This window comes from Manis javanica, chromosome 3 (assembly GCF_040802235.1).
Source record: "Manis javanica isolate MJ-LG chromosome 3, MJ_LKY, whole genome shotgun sequence".
Lineage (NCBI taxonomy): Eukaryota > Metazoa > Chordata > Mammalia > Pholidota > Manidae > Manis > Manis javanica.
The window spans coordinates 95393594-95410648 of record NC_133158.1 but is presented as its reverse complement, the minus strand read 5'-3'; the positions used below and the strand labels follow the sequence as shown (position 1 = coordinate 95410648).

Here is a 17055-nt window from a genome sequence, read left to right as displayed (position 1 = left end):
ACCTTTTCATTAGGATCAGGAGCGTAGGGACATACAGAGAGAGAGAAGCTGAAGGCATGTAGAAAGCAAAAAAGAGCAGAAGGCAAGGCAGCATCTAATGGCAACAGCCGTGTCGAAGGGTTCTTCCTACCTTCTTGCTGAGGAGGAGGAGACTAGTGCCAACTCCTCTGAGTGTGTTATAACCTTCCACAGTCATTTTAACGGTGCAGTCACCCTAGAGCCAGAAATTACAGCAGAGTGGATGGTAATGAAAAGAAAGGAAGCAAAAGTGAAAAGCATGAACAAAAAGAAATTAGATAGCCTTACATCTTATACAATCAAACTGGATCTTCCCAAATATGGTTCATGATTTGAGTTGGTGGCTGTGATGGGGGACAGAGAAATAAACAGTAGTTACAGGATAAGGTAGAATAGAATAGAGTAGGGTAGGGTAAAATAGAAATAATAGAATAGAATAGAATAGAATAGAATAGAATAGAATAGAATAGAATAGAATAGAATAGAATAGAATAGAACAGAACAGAACAAATTAATCTGATGAGAAAAGGGCAGTAACATCTACTTAGTTGATAGAATGGGCTACTTTATTTTATCTCAGTAAAGAATGTTCACTAATTCTAATCTCAAGAACACCAAAATTTTAGAAAGAAGACCAAGAACATAGTAAGATATAAGCTGCTCTTAGTGTTCATATATGCTGCACTTAAAAATGGCCCATTTCTAAAGAGTTTTCCTAAAGATCGATGTTTTGTTTTGTTTACAAGAGTAAAAAGGAACAGAGGGTGAAGAAGAGGAGAGAATATTTCTTTTGCATCCAAATTCTCCTCTTCAGAATGTTGTGTCTTGGTGCATATAGTCTAGATTATTCAGTATCCCAGGAAAAAACAGAAGTAAGAATTTTAGTCTTCTGAATGATTAAATACCTTTAAAAAACTGGCTTTGGACAAGAAGCAAAAACATGAATATTAAAAATGAGGTTGGTGAGTATCTTTGGTGGAGTCCATGCAAGAAGAGTGGATGGAAGAAACAATAGATCAAAAGTGCTGCTCAACCCTCTCAGATACAATACCCTTGACTATATATATATATATTAAGCCCATAATAAAGTAAGCTTATAAATATGCAATATGAGGAAAACAACTGAGATAATTTTGGTTACTCATACTTTATCCTACCTTAGGAATGTCTTTGGCTACCACTGGCCCTCAGGATATCTCTTATCACAGCCTAAAGATAGAAAGCACTTGACTGTCACCTTCCATCTCAGGCAGAGATGTACCAGTACCTTCTGTACTGGTCTCCATTGCTCCTGTTTCAACTACCATCTATCTCTAGGGTGAAAATGAAGATCTTGGAATAAGAAAGACTTGGATTTGCATCCGAATACAGCAACTTAATAGACATGTACCATTAGGAAGATTTCACAAGCTCAATATTTTTCTGTTTGCTCACTGTCAGTGGTGATCTCAATAATCAATAATACTTCTGAGGAGTCCTACAGAAACTGCATTTTGTAAGGCAAAGATGGGGTCAGTCTTTGTGAACCACACAGAGTACCTAGCATGGTACCATACATATTGTGTTCAATAAACACTGGTTGAGTTACTGCTTAGAAAACATCTTATATTAGCTTCTGAACATGTTTGCTCATGTGTAATTTTCCATTCTCAGGGAATCTTGTCTTTTAGGAAGTATCTTCAAAGACACAAATAACCATTTTAAAGGGTAGTTACAATGATTTGCATCACAATCTCCAATTTTCCTGATTTGAGATAAACTTGCCAATTAATCCCTTCATGAAAACTATGAGACCCCCTTGACTCGTGCAACAATTTTTCACAATAGCAGTGTAGAATATTAATTTAGAAAATTTCCCATCAGAGAGAAAAATAAGAAGTAATGTCTAATAATTTAATATGGAGAAGCTTATGTACCAGTCCCTCTGGTTCCTGTTTTTCTTCTCCTCCTCCTGAAAGACATTTATTATAATGTAAAAGGTCCTTCACAACATTCAGAATTAAACTTGGAGGAAATATCAGATATGATTCTATCCAACTGCTTCCCAATATTGGAATTCCCTATACACAATCTCTGAAGGGAAATTAACCCATTATTTACAGTAACTGTTCTCTTATCTGTACCATACATATTCTGTATATTCTGTGTCTGTGTATATATTCTTTGGAAGACAGAGTTCAAGAATGCTACATGGATAGGACATGCAGGTAAAGAACAGCAGTAACAGTGTAAGAACCACCACAATCCCCACAACAAGCATCACCATCCCTCCTTGTCAGCTACTCATCTCCCCGTCTTTGCATTTCCAAATCTTGTCTTCAGGAAAACATGTCTTGATCACCCTGTGACAGGCTGTAACTTGAACTGAGACCTAAGTCTAACTGACTGCGGAACTGGAAATAGCCCTGCATCTGTGCAACTTTAATTTTGACCGAGCTCATTCATACAATCTCCACTTTGGGAAAAAAGAACTTTTTGCAGCCAGTTACAGAAATGGTCATAGAAACCATGCCTGCTCCCTTATTGAATCAATTTCCAGCCAGTCTTTCCTGAATTCCCTTCACCCTGGCTCCTCCCTTTATTGCTTATACATTCGGTACTCTTCAGTTGGATTTCTTCCAGGTTTTTCCCCAAGTTCCTGCTCAGGCCGATGTTAGCCTGACCTTCAGCTGGGCTTCACAGTGTCTCAAACGCAGTCCAAGTCCACGAGCTAGGCAATGCAGGCTGCCTCAGTGTTACTTCTACTCTTTGGTCTTGTTTCACTGCCTAGAGTTTGAATAAGCATACCCTTTTCCCATGACAGTCTCTTAAAATGTTTAGGGAAAAATGTGCCTACTCTAACTTATTATTTTGGAGGTTAAACATACCAAGATTCTTGGATTTCTTAGCCAATGATGTGATTTTCTATCTTCAAGCCGCCCCACCAACTATCCTCATGTCCTCCTCTTAAATGTCTGAAAAGTCTACCTGAAAATGTCCTGCTCGATGCTTTACTCCGTTCATGGCCTGAGCAGTTCCAGGTAAAGTGGGGAGCGCAGCAGATTTGGATGTCGTGCTGCTAAAGCCAGCTGAGCCCACACTTGTCCTTGTGGCGGCTGCATCATTCAGTCGGCTCACAGACGTGTTTTGACTGACTTCCAACACCGAGCCACCACCCTGACACACACTCCCGTCTACTCCCTTTAAGCCTGATATCCTCAGTCTTTTCCTCTACAAATAACTTTTAAAACTTAAGTTCAAGTACCAGACTTTTAAATTTGCTCCATTAATTTTAATCTTGTCAGTGCTGGCCTATCATTCTAGTCAGTCAAGATTATTTAATTCTGATTCTTTCATTCAGCATACTAGCTGTCTTTCTCAGTTTTATCGTATCTGAAAAGTTTACAAGCTTCCTTTATTTCTAGGCTAGACAGTAAAAGAAACACAAGTTTGATAAAAAAAAAAAGTCTTATGGCATAAAAACAGAAAAGAAATCTGAGTCTTGTATGCTCATAAATTGATTAGTTGATGTAATCCTTGTCCAGCCCTGTGGTGTAGGTATTTTCAGCCTCATTTTATAGGTGAGGAAACTGAAGCTCAGGACTCACTAACTTGCTGAGGGCCATGTAGCTAGTAGGTTGATGAACTTGGATTAAAGATAATTTGACTTCAAAATTGCATGTCTGATTCACTATATTTCCAGTCTTCCAGTTGAAGGGTTCATTTCATTTAGTTTGCTTTATTAACTATTCATGTACAAAGGTAAATTTATCACATTAAAAAAAATTAATTCTGAGGTGAAATGTTACCTACCTTCTCATTTATAAAAAAGAAAATTTGCTCACTCTTCATATGAATATAAATATATGACAGAGTAACAGTCCATCATAAAACTTCCACTAAGCATCTATGAGGTAGAGACCACTGTACTGGGGACAGAAGTTTAAATTTACTTTAAAGCTGTCATCATTTCTGTATTCTTTACCAATGCGTATCTAATATTGAAAACCTCACACTACATTAAGGTGAGCTCTAAGAATATTAGAGTTCCTTGGGAGGTGACTCATAATAGCAAGTGTAGGCGTTTGGGTGTGTTAATTCACATAGCAAGAGACAGACACGGGCATGTTCTACAACTTTGTTTGCTTTCTCTGTGATTCTGAAATAAAAAGTCTTTCCAAAAAGATGGTTCATACATTCACTGGAAGAGACAAAACACGCAACATGGCTGGCAGACCCTCTCCAAAACCAGGAAGAAATAGTTTAAGTCTTTCAATCACTTATGTGCACAACTTGTTTCTTTCACTGTAACTATGTTACAGTTTTTTCTGTTGGAAATGTATAACTCAAGGTAAAGACATTATAATTTTCACTTGTGTTAAGTGAAAAATTTTTTTATTTCTAATCACTACATCAAGAATTATCTTCCTCTAAGATGAGGGCATGCTTATTTTAATTGCAGTGACAACATGTTCAGAAAAAGGGTAAAAGTTGATTCAAATTCCTTTTCTTTTCTATATATATGTTTTATTCCTATTAAAGCATTAAAGTATTAGGAGGACCAAGAGGGTAGAGAGGAGATAATAATCTGTTGAAAGCTAAGAAAAATTTATATTCACAAAAGACAACAGTATCTAGAATGTGGTCCAAGCAAACAAATTTCCAATTTCAAATGTTTTTAGAAGGAGCTTCTACATGTTCATTTTTCCTTTTATCTGTTTCTTTAGTCCAGCTTTGAACAAAATACATATGACTTCCATTTAAAAGTTTAATATATCATGGCTCAGATACTCGACAATGAAAGGCCAAACAATATAGAGATCTGAAGTATTTTTTCCACCCTTTGTAGGAGGTTGACTAGACAGAGGGAACACGAACAAGTTAAAGTTTATCTTCCAAATATCTCTTGAATTTATATGCTTTCCAAGGAGTATTACTTAACTAGGGTTGTAACTTTCAAAACTCATCCAGAAGTTCATGAGTACTAACCTCAACATAAATAAAATTTACCCAAGTTTAAATACAATTATTATGTAATGAAGATTATACACTGATATATGACCACATATAATGTTTGGTAAAAGCCAAGAAATCGAGTGTCATACAAAAATATTTATGTAATATTTTCCCCTCACTGGATTTATTATTTTATTATTTTATAAAATGAGAAACATTGCTCTGTTATTAATCTTATACTGGAGTGCTTAGCCAAGAAAATAATAAAGTTTGCAGATACTGTGTTTGTGTATTAAGAATTAATTGAGCAACTCAGACAACAAATCTATGCTACATTCACAATTTTAACATGCAGTACAAATGACTTATCTGAAAAATTATAACATGTAAGGAAATTGGTTATCACGAGGTTGAGTAAATCAGTATTTACCTTGTGTTTTCACTGGATCTGATATCTGGCTTGGATCACTAATTCCATATGCATTAGCTGCCCTCACAAGGAAAAGGTAAATTGCATTAGGTTTGAGTCCTTTAATGGCAAATGTTTCTGTTTTCACATTCTCAGCTACGGTCTGCCAGCTGCTACCAGATGCGTGGCTAAGGACAGATACACAAGTTAGAACATGCATATTTAATGGTAAATAAAAAAAGAACAACTAGGTAACATCATTTTAGCTCTACCTGAAGGCTTCTATAATATAAGATGTTGGAGTTGCTCCTGAATTCAAATTTGGTTGCCACGACAATGTAACTGTATTTCTGCTGACATCTGTAACTTCAGGTTTTGAGGGAGCACTAGGGATTAAATTTGGGTCGGTAGGTCTTGGAGGCTGAACTGGAACTCCAAATTCTAAAAAAGGAGAAAAAGACAAAAGATGCTTGCATATGTACAGACAAGTAACATAAATGTAGATAATACACCCGCTACCTACTCAGGCATCAAGACATCTATTTCATCTGTGTGCCAGTAAGTAAATAAATGCATTTTAAATTTTGTATTAAAGTAAAAAATATTATCCAGTTTACCTTGAACTTCAATGTAAGCACTCCATGTTGCTTCCCCACTGGGGGTTGATGCGATGCAGGTGTACCGGCCTGTGTCGCCAAGCTGAGAAGACAGACAGACGATAAATATTTGGAACAATCAAGAGCTCACTGGGCTGGAAAAGCAATTATAGATTTGTATATGTCCCATGAATATGGATAATACATAAAATTCACTAAGCAGGAACTTCCTCTTAATTGAATATATTTTTATTGAATGTGAGGTAAAATATTGCATGAAGTCAAAAAAACATCTTATATGGCTATTCTAATTGAATAATAAAAATAAAATGATTAATTGAATAAACACAATCACTATTTTTAGTGTCAGGGACAATAAGCAATGAGGTACATAACTTCAGATGCAAAGGGTAATGTGTACTAGGTTTTATCTTTATATTTAATAAGCCAAATAATAAGGCTGATAAAGTTTTGCCAATTACCATTCTTGCTATTTCATATTTATCAAAATTATATCCATATGGATATGTAAGACAAACATATATTTATAGAAAAAGGATAAGCACAAAATTACCTCTTCTTAAAATATTCATTCTTGTTTTCCCCACTTCATTTTTTTAGCCTGTAACTTATGGCAGTTTAGTAAGTACAAAGTCACACCGCAGCGGGAATGAATGCTCTCACTCCCTTCTTGAGAGTGAGTGCCAGAAAGCAAACAGGTCACATGTTCAACGTTAAAATAATCAGCAGCATAATGAACCCATATATCTCTGCTGAATGTTAGAACTCTATTCTCGAGTAATGTTTGGTAAAGCAAAAATGTTGTCATCTTGCTCTGGAAATAGGTTTCACAAAGAAGTACAACACATTATTTTGTGACACATAAAATGAACTGCTATGCTGATCCAAAAACTCTAAAGAAGCCACCCACAATAGATAATAAAGCAATTGAAATTTATGTTTATTGCTGTCAAGGCTATTCTTTATGCCTCATGAGCTTGTCTGATCTTGACCTAAAAAGAAAAAGAAAAATCAAAACAAATTACACAGTCTTGAAAGAACAGGTACGGGATATGAAGCCCTGGAAAGGTAAATCCCTAAATTGTTCCCATAAACCTAAGGGCTTTTCATCATTTAATTCTGATGTGAAATATATACTCAGTGTATACAATGCTTCATAGTTTTTGTTTGCATGTGCAGTACTCTGTAATTGCAAAATGCTGAACGAAATATTCACAGAAGAACTGATTAAGCACATTGCACGTAACACGGTACTGAAAAATATCTCTGAAAAATACTTCATGGAATGACTGCATCATACTACTGTTTGGAAGGTAGTTTTTCTCCACAAATCCCCATCTGTTTTCCTCCAGAGGTCTCAAAAATCTTCCTCCTCCTCCATATAAAATCGTAAATTACTTGCCATAAGCTAAATTATGATTCTACACATCTTAAATATACATGGTCGAATGTCTGAAAGAATAAAGTATCAAATTAAAAATATATGAATACTGTTATTTAGCATTTCATTAATTCCAAAACTTGAGACTTCAGGACTGGCTGCTGGAGGCAAAAATAAAGTGAAACAAAATGGGAAACCCAGGGCGTCATTTCAAGTTACCTTAGCGTATCGGATCTGCAGCACGCCAGTCTCCAGCTGTTTGATTCGAGAATCTTGGGTTGAAACAAGGACTCCATCCTTTCTCCACAGAATCGTGGGTCCTGGGCTGCCTGTGGCCACACAGCTGAGCACTAAAGTACCATCCACTGCTACAGTCTGATTCACAGGACCTTGTCGAATGACTGGGGGAGGCCGGTCTGCAATCACTGCCAGGACAAACAACAGGAAATAGATTTCTGCAACTGGAAGCAATTTTCTAATCATCCAACCAATAGCAGTGGCTCCAGGCTTTGAAACAAACTAATTAAACAAGTAATTAAAGTAGGAGACATGCATTATTCAGAGTGCATTTATATGATGCACTGTTTCAGAATATTAAAATGAGATACAATGTAGTCCTTTCAAATGAACAACTACTGACTGAGCTTGCTGCATGGATCAGGGACCTATTCAACTTAAAGAGTTCAGAAACCAAGTAAGGATTGTGGATGGTGACATAGATGTACAGTGGTCAGAAGTAGAATACTTTTCAAACGTTAAAATAAAAAAAAATAAAAAACACAACAAAAAAAACATCTACCCAAGCAATCATATGAGACAGATTTTCATCAATGAATCAAAGCCAACTTGATGTGTGATCATTGTTTTGTGCCCAACAACAAAAAAGGGTGGTACCATACCAGCCTGTTCAACAATTTTGGATTCAAAAAGGTAATTTGGTCTTTCATAATTTGCAAATCAATATAACTGAGTCTTTTTTATCTTAGAATTCTTTTCATTAAAAGAATATGTAGGTGAACATTTCTCAGTTCTAATGAATTCAGAGAAACTGGAAAATTGCCCAAATACATTGCTGGTAGGCTAATTCAAAAATAAAACTCAAACTGATGTCCTAACCTAGGAAATATCATACTTCCATATTGGAATTACAGGAATGGAAAAACACTTTTGCTCCTTTTATTTCCTTAATAGTTTTAATGTACTCTGGAAGGAAACAATGAAAGGCATTTTTTAACATTTTTATTAAGGTACCACTGATATACACTCTTATGAAGGCTTCACATGAAGAACGATGTGGTTATTACATTCACCCATATTATCAAGTCTCTCCATACCGCATTTGCAGTCAGTCCATCAGTGTAGTAAGATGCCAGAGTCACTACTTGTCTACTCTGTTCTACACTGTCTTCCCCATGATCCCCTCCACACCATGTGTGCCAATCATAATAACCTTCAAACCCCTTCTCCCTCCCTCCCCACCCACCCTCCCAGACCCCTCCCGTTTGGTAACCCTTAGTTCCTTCTTGGAGACTGTGAGTCTATTGCTGTTTTGTTCCTTCCGTTTTGCTTTGTTGTTATACTCCACAAATGAAGGAAATCATTTGGTACTTGTCTTTCTCTTCCTGGCTTATTTCACTGAGCCTAATACCCTGTAGCTCCGTCATTTTTATAATATAAAAATAGTTCTTAATTATATGAAAAACCTAAATCCTAAAGACTTTAAGATAATAAATAACTAGGGAAAATATAAAACAAATAGAGTGGAACTATAATTAGAATAAATCCTGCAATACAGAGATGTTCTCATCCCTTGACTTAGGCAATTTCAGTGAAATTCTATAGATTTTTGCATGTACAATATTCTGTAATTAGATAATGCTGAACCGAATATTCACAATAGAAGAACTGTTCAAGATGAATAAAAATGAAAAATTAAGTTTAACAAGTTTTTCACTAAGCTTGAATATTCTGAATATCAGTTAAATTTTTTTAAAGTTGCAAATATACAAAACACAATAAAAATAAGTTGCCTGATTAAAGAAAGTTGGTTGCCAGAGTAACTAAATTTTGGATGCAACAATTTTAAAGCTAGACATGTCATGTTTAAGTTTTATGCACCAAAGATTTTCACAAGCTGGAGTCACAGTTCAAATTGTTCTTCATTTATCATGCAATAATTATTAGTTTTGTACATTCAATCTAAGAAAAACAAGAAAGAGAGTGAAATTGGTAACTGTGCCTTTTATTGCACCCTTCCGATTCTCTTCCATCCTTGGTTACTAGTATGAAATTTGCTAATAGCAGGGGGTACATTTTAGAAGGCTAGAGTTTGAAACTCATCAGGAGTGTGTCAGATACACCATGGATGAAAAATGTAAACCAATAATTCCTTTGCTTAAAACTGTTGAGTCTCTTCTACAATATCTGTTGAAAAATCAAATTATAAGCCCTTCCTAATACATATGAAAATAGAATGAAAATAGTTTATTGCATTAGGTATTTCAATTAGACTGTGCACCGCCTGTGTTCCCTTGATTATAAGAATGAATATTTACTTTTAGATATTAATTAAAATAGTAGTAGAGTGCTTCTTTATAACCAATTACAGTGAAGCCCAGTAACGGAGCGGTTGACATTCGGTATTCTTGTTATATTTAGAAACGATCCAGTATCTGGGGATTTATTTTATTTTCTCTATCTTCACAATTCTTTTGTTATTTGCAACATATTTAGCATCATCATACCTCTCTGTCCAACCCCAGTCCAGTTTAGTGCTATTTCTGACATTTATTTCTTCCTGATTTACACTGGGTCGTTTACAAAACTGAAGCAAGAAACGAGAGTCGATCGCCGTCTCCTATCAGAGTGCCTTTGGGTATGTTCCTGTAAGTCTCTGAGCCTCAGGTTTTTAATCTATAAAATGAGGATAATGATATTGTTCTAACCAGCTCAGGGGACTACTACAAAGATTTAAATGAAATTTTAGATATGGAGTGTTTATTAATTGCAAAAAGCCTGGCATATATTGTGATATCACCCCTTACCCTTTTCTGTAAAAAAATAATATATAAATCAGCTGAAAGAGTTCGGTAAGGCAATTTCATGTTTTTAGGCAACAAAAATGAAACATTTTGGTATTGTCACAGATTAGCCTAAAATATTGATAAGAATATTTAAATTTAGACAAACTAAAGTGTGCAGTACATTTATGAGTCAAACTTAAATTTAGGGTTTATGAGACTAACCTCAAACTAAAGGTCTGATATTTTGCATTGAGATCATTGAAATGAATTATCCGGTAAAGAAATAAAAAGTGTAAGAAACAGATACAATTTAACCAAGCTAGTTAGTGTGTGGACTTTGGAATCAGAATGATGCACTATTGCAAAATGAAAATGCTGCATGAGTGTGTTTCCCAGTACAGAAGTCAACAGCTTCAAGTGGTTACTGAGCACCTGAGTGTGGCTAGTATGACTGAGGAAGTGGTTGTAGAAATTTATTTAATTTTAAGTAATTTAAATTCTATAGCCTCATGTGGCAAGTGGCTACCATAATGGGTAGTGCAAACTTCTGTTTAAATCTCAGTTGTGCTACTTATTGTGTGTATGACTTGGGAATACATTTTCACCATTCTCTGCTTCCACCTCCTTACCTGTAAAATGAGACATTGCCAGATATGAAACTGCTGATATGAGAAAAGTTCTTAACATAGTACCTGGATCAAAGGAAGCACTGAATAACTTGAACTTATTACTAATACATATCAGTATGGGGTAATCGTGGTGGTGGCAGTGTGGTATAAGCAGTGTAACAGGTGACATAACCCTATTACAGCAGAGAGCATAGAAGTGTACCTATTTCCCGACATTAAATGAAAGATTTAAGAATCCTAAAAAAATTTTGGTATATCATTAGAAGCAATATTTTATCATCTCAAAAAAAGCTATCAAAAATAATGAAGACTATGTTAATATATATATATTTGTAAAATAATTTTAAGGGAAAAAGAATACAAAACAAAATACATACACTGATTGCTTTAAGTCTGAAAAATTCATAATCATACACAACATCAGAGATACATATCACAATTGCCATTAGTTTATAAACATACCTCACAAACCTATGAGTTAGGCTGTAAAAATAACATCACATTTTAGGGAAGTAAAATTTTGAAATTTCAAGTGACTTGTCCAAATTGAATAGTTAGTAACTGGCAAATCTTTTCCTTTTCTGAATAAGTTAATACTCTTTTAACAGCACATCAATACATTTTGAGAGATGAATACAAGTGATTTTAAACTTATACATCATTTCCTAATCATAAAGTATTTGTTCTTATATTCCAGTAATAAAGAGAATAAATATTTTCAAGTAAATAGGTGATAGACATTTCTCTGTTTTTGAGTCGAATGCTATTGTGGTAGGCTATGGTTACAGGGGCAAGCATTTCAGACAGCTGCTGCCCCGCCATATTCTGGGCCTCATGCTTTACTCTCCCTTTACCTTGGCTCTTGGCTTTGTTTGCAAACAATAAAGAAAGGTCATGAAGCTACAGTCTAATAATATTTGGAAATTATTCTGCCTACTAGCTATCCTCTTGGCTTGACTTGGTAATGTATAAATACCAATACTGCATAACAGAGTGGCTGACATTTGGTAGTCTTGTTATATTTATATATATAAAGCAAATAATTATAGGCTACCCAAGAAGAAGGAGTCCATAGTTGTGAGTTGTTTGTACCATATCAGCAAACTCTGAAGGGAAGAAAATGAAACTAAAAATACAGTATCACCACAGCAAACAAAAAACCACCTTATATCTCCCCGGAGATTGTAAGCTACAGGACGTTTAGTTTTAGGAGTGAAATGGCTACTAGGGATGTATCCCAAATCCACAAATTCAGTGTTTTTAGTTTAAGTTTAGTTTTAGTAAAAGTTGCTATGCTTGATCTAGTCTCATGAATATAACAATTCATGATAATACCATGTCAGATGGAACACAGAAAGCTTGGCTTTCAATTATTAATTATGAGAATAAAAGGAGATACATGAACATACTTGACCACAGTTTTCTTTGGCCTTTTTTCATGTACACCATATACAAGTTGTTTATATATATGCAAGTTGCTTTATAAAATTGCAATTATAAATGTATGTGTAATTCTAAGTTAATTGTGGTAGTGGCAGTGTGGTATCAGCACTTTCTTAACATAATTATTATATTGATCATTACTATATTTATTACATGGTCTTCACAACCATCATTTGATAGCTGTAATGTATGTAAGAAACTGTAAAAACATTTTAGATCATTTAACTTATTATAGCCAGTACCTATATAATATATACCATAGACACGAGTAAGAGTTAAGATTTTTGAATGAGAGAATCCTAATTTTGAACTCTGATTTAATCAAGAAATAGCTGTTCATTTCTTCCTCCTTGGCTTCATCCACTCATTCAGAAAATACCTATTCAGCCTCCTCCATATGTGAGACTTTGGTGGATACTGGCTATATGTTTAACTTGACTGGATAGAGCTCTGTCCTTGTCAGAGTCAAGTGAAAAACACAGGAAAAGAAAAAGAGAAGATAGGAATATACAGGATACAACCTATTTAAATAAGGCAGTAGTGGGAACACAGTACCCATATTTGAGGAGGTAGGGAATGCTTCTGGAAGAAATGTCAAGTCAAAAGAAACATCATGTACAGAAGTGTTAGGGCAAAGGAAAAGCATAGCAAACAGAAAATCAGGGCATGTGAGCAACACGGTATTCAGAGCTGAGCCTGCAGAGGTCAGATCATGAACTGTGAAGTATACAAATGAACATAACCTTACCCTGAGAGCACTAGGAAACAAAATAATGAAAGTAATGTATTAAAAAATTCCTCTAGAGCTTTTTTGAGTTTTCAAAGGATATCCATAAAATCTTAAACTACATTATACTTACTGAAGCAATAATAAAGAAATCATGTGTTTTCCCTAGGTTAGGATCAGGAAAAATATGTCCACTATTGCCAACTTTACTCCTTATATTGGAGATCACAGACAATGCAGGACAAATAAAAGAAATAAAAGGTGTAAATATTGGAAAGAAGAAGTAAAACATCTTTTTTTGCAGTTGACATATTTTGTTCATAGAAATTGCAAAATAATCTACCTGTGAACTCTTAGAAATAATGAGTGGATATAGCAAAGTTGCTGGATACAGGGTTAATATATAAAATAATTATATATATTACCTCAAACAATACCATAAGAAAATTATACATCAATTACATTAAAAAATCATAAATTCATAAGCATAAATCTGTCAAAATATTTCCAGCAAGACATATATCCTGAAAACTACAAAATATTGTTGAGATAAATAAAGATCTAAATAAATCAATATATACAGTGGAATAAATACCATTTACCTAAGTTGAATGGTTCAGATTGTTAAGGTGTTATCCTTAAATTGATCAATACTTTGAGTGCAGTGAAAATTAAAATTTCAGATTTGTTTGTTTAGGATGTGTATGTATGTGTATGGAAATTGACAAGTTGATTTTACAATTTATGAGAAAATGCAGAGGGCCTCTGAGAGCCAATCCAAAAAATTTGATACCTACATTATCAGTTTGTAAGACTTTACTATAACACTACAATAATTATGACCATATATACTGGCATAAATAGGCTAACATAAACAGAAGAGAGAGAACAGAAGTAGGCCCAAAAATATACGTGCATTTGAATTATGATAAAGATACCACTACAGTTCACTGCAAAAAGATTGTTTTTTCAATAAATGATGTTGGAACAATTAGTATCCACATAAGGGAGAAAAAAAAGTAATATTAGCATTTATTTTATACCGCACACAAAAAATAATTTAGGATGGATTAAAATTTAACTCTTAAAATTACAGGCAATACAGCTTCTAGGAAAAAACAAGAGAACATCTTCATGTCTTCAAGGTAGGACAGGAAATGAAAGCACCAAGTATAAAAGAAAAAAAAAATACATTGGTCCTTAAGGTACATCAACTTATAATCGTCATCAAGAGAATGGCTGGAAATACTTATAATACACATACCTGACAAAAACATGTATCTGGAATGTATAGTTTCTCCTCAAATTTTTACTAGTTTCCACCTTACAGTTTGGTGATTTTTTTACCATCACTATGTCTTCATAACATATTTGGCATTAATTGATCATATTTAGGGGAATTGATGAATATAACAAAATCACATTAAGAAAAACTTGTTTATTATCATCAGTTGTGAGTTGGATTTAACAGCAATTCATCTTGTTTAATTTGAAGGAAAGAAAATGGATGATCTTTTACAGTAAGATATTTTAAAATAACTTTCTTTTCCAAAATATGAATACATTCCTATGTATAATTATTCAGTATAAACTTTTTCTTGTATCATTTCTTGCTTTTATGAGTCTAACTTGATGCTAGAAGTTTACAGTGCAACTAAGTTAAAACAAGAATGACTTTAGACTTAATCTTTCTATTGACAGCCTCTTCAGCTTTATACTAAAATAGCTATAAGAAAGAATACAAAGTTGAACATAAATGTATTTACTGGCACTTTCTTTAGACCCTAAGCCAAACTTGGAGATTTTGAAATAACAGACTCTACTTTACCATCAGTAACTTCCAAATATGCTTTTGTGGTGATGCTTCCAGCAACATTTAAAGTCTGGCAGATGTAATAACCAACATCAGATCGCTGGACATTAGTAATAGTGAGGTCACCAGTCTGGGAGACGGAAAACCGGCTGGATGATTGTGGTGGCTGGTATGAGAATAGAAGATTCTGTAAACCCAGAATTTGGGAGAAAAGAATAACAATAGGTTAATTGCTAGGTCCCAATATTTTGAGATATATACATATTTATTTATCAATAGATATATAAATATATACACAAATATACCACACACATATATAAATACACACATACACATACACACATAAACATGTAAATATACAAGGTTTAATGATTTAGCCTTAAATAGTGTCATTTGAAAATTTAAATGAATTCTGAATATTGCTGTGTGCATTCATAATGATCTGTTTCAAACAATACTAGACATCAAAGGATATTAGGTGTCAATAGAGTAAAAAGTTTTATATTATTTAACTAAAATAAAGTCAAAAGCTTTGCTTCACATATGTATATGATTACTGGCGTTATAAACCCTAAGTCTTTTAATATATAAACAAAATTAAAACTTAAGGACATTCTGACAAATTAAGTTCAAGGATATCACTTTAGCCTGTAAGAAGTATCTATGTTAGCCATTCATTATTAAGAGTTCAGTAACCCCTATCAAGTTGTTCCAAAGCCCAGTAGTGAACCTTAGAGTTTGTAAGAGCATAGATCTTTATATTCTAGTTTCACTGAATATAGAAAAGTCTGGTTTATAAAATAGAGAGTAGGATTTGATAGCAAATGGTGATCACATATGATAGTTTTCTAAAAATCAGAATATACTGAACTACACATCATTTATGTAAAAGATAATTTCATATACTTTGATGAATCTATAATTGATTTTATACACATATATAAACTAAAACATAAAGTAGTGAAGAAGACACCTCAGATTCCTGGTGCTTCTGAGAAATTGCACCGAATAATTATCTCTGTTTAAAATATGTGTAAATCTCTTTTAATATATAATTACAGACATCTAAACAGCAGACTTAATTTAATTATGTTTTTAATTTGGCTGAATTGGAAATAAAGTTAAATTCATATAAAGCAATTACTATTCTATATATCACTCAGTGTATCAAAATTAGGCAGGGAAAACTGCTTTGAGAATTCAAACAATAAAAGAAATTTTTTCATCTCATTGCTGAAGGTTTCTAGGACACTCAGAGATTTCTCAGTTCTCTTAAAGATGCAGTGGCAGCTATATGACTGAATAATGTGTTTTTTTTTCTTACAGATCTGGCACTCATCTTTGATCACTGAAATATTAGAACAAGATCATACCTGACTCCCCTCTCGCCTCCAAAAAATAGCTGGTTGAGGATTCCCAGTTGCTTCACACTGAAAAGTTACAGTTCGGCCCAAGGCAACAACCTGATCACGAGGTTTCACAACAAAATGTGGAGGTTCTAAAGGAGCAGAAACACAAATTACACAGTCAGAAACATGTAGTTATTGTCCTAATTGAGACAATTTGCTGATATCCCAAGTGCTGCCATTATTTTATACAACTCATTATGTGCTGTAGTACCTAATGTACTAATTCCCATCCTTAATTCAATGAAGCTTAATTATTAAGTGCATATTTATGAATGGAAGAGAGTTGTTTTGTGAAGAGGTTTTTCATTACCTGACCTTCTAAGATTAACCTCTATATTAAAAAGAATCCTCGAACTACCGTTTGACCCTGCCCATTCAAAGTCCATCTGAAATTTGTATGAATAAGTATCTTTTCCCATTTAGAGCTGCTTAAAGGTGAATGGACTTTTATCATACACATAAGGACCTCCTGATGTAGGCAGGTCTTAAAATTATTTTAATTTAACTCAAAAGCCCCTGAAATGCTACCATGCAAATTAAAACCCTTTAAAATCCTCAGTCCCATTACTTGAACAGAAATGAATTTAAAGCAATAGTGGGGTCAAATGCCTCCTTCATTTACATAGGCAAGTGCATGTTCAAACAGAATAT

The 17055-nt window shown here is 34.1% G+C and overlaps 1 protein-coding gene across 8 annotated transcripts in view; it reads right to left on the bottom strand.

Annotated features, from left to right (window-relative positions):
• The window catches only part of ROBO1 (roundabout guidance receptor 1), a 1104481-nt gene that overhangs the window by 62360 nt on the left and 1025066 nt on the right, over positions 1–17055 (bottom strand). For all 8 annotated transcript variants that reach the window (XM_073231812.1, XM_073231810.1, XM_073231808.1 and 5 more), the window contains 6 exons: positions 16369–16493; positions 15011–15182; positions 7580–7785; positions 5980–6061; positions 5635–5803; positions 5384–5550 (listed from right to left, as the gene is read on the bottom strand). In XM_073231812.1, coding sequence (XP_073087913.1) covers positions 5384–5550; positions 5635–5803; positions 5980–6061; positions 7580–7785; positions 15011–15182; positions 16369–16493 — 921 coding nt within the window. The remainder of the gene's footprint in view (positions 1–5383; positions 5551–5634; positions 5804–5979; positions 6062–7579; positions 7786–15010; positions 15183–16368; positions 16494–17055) is intronic.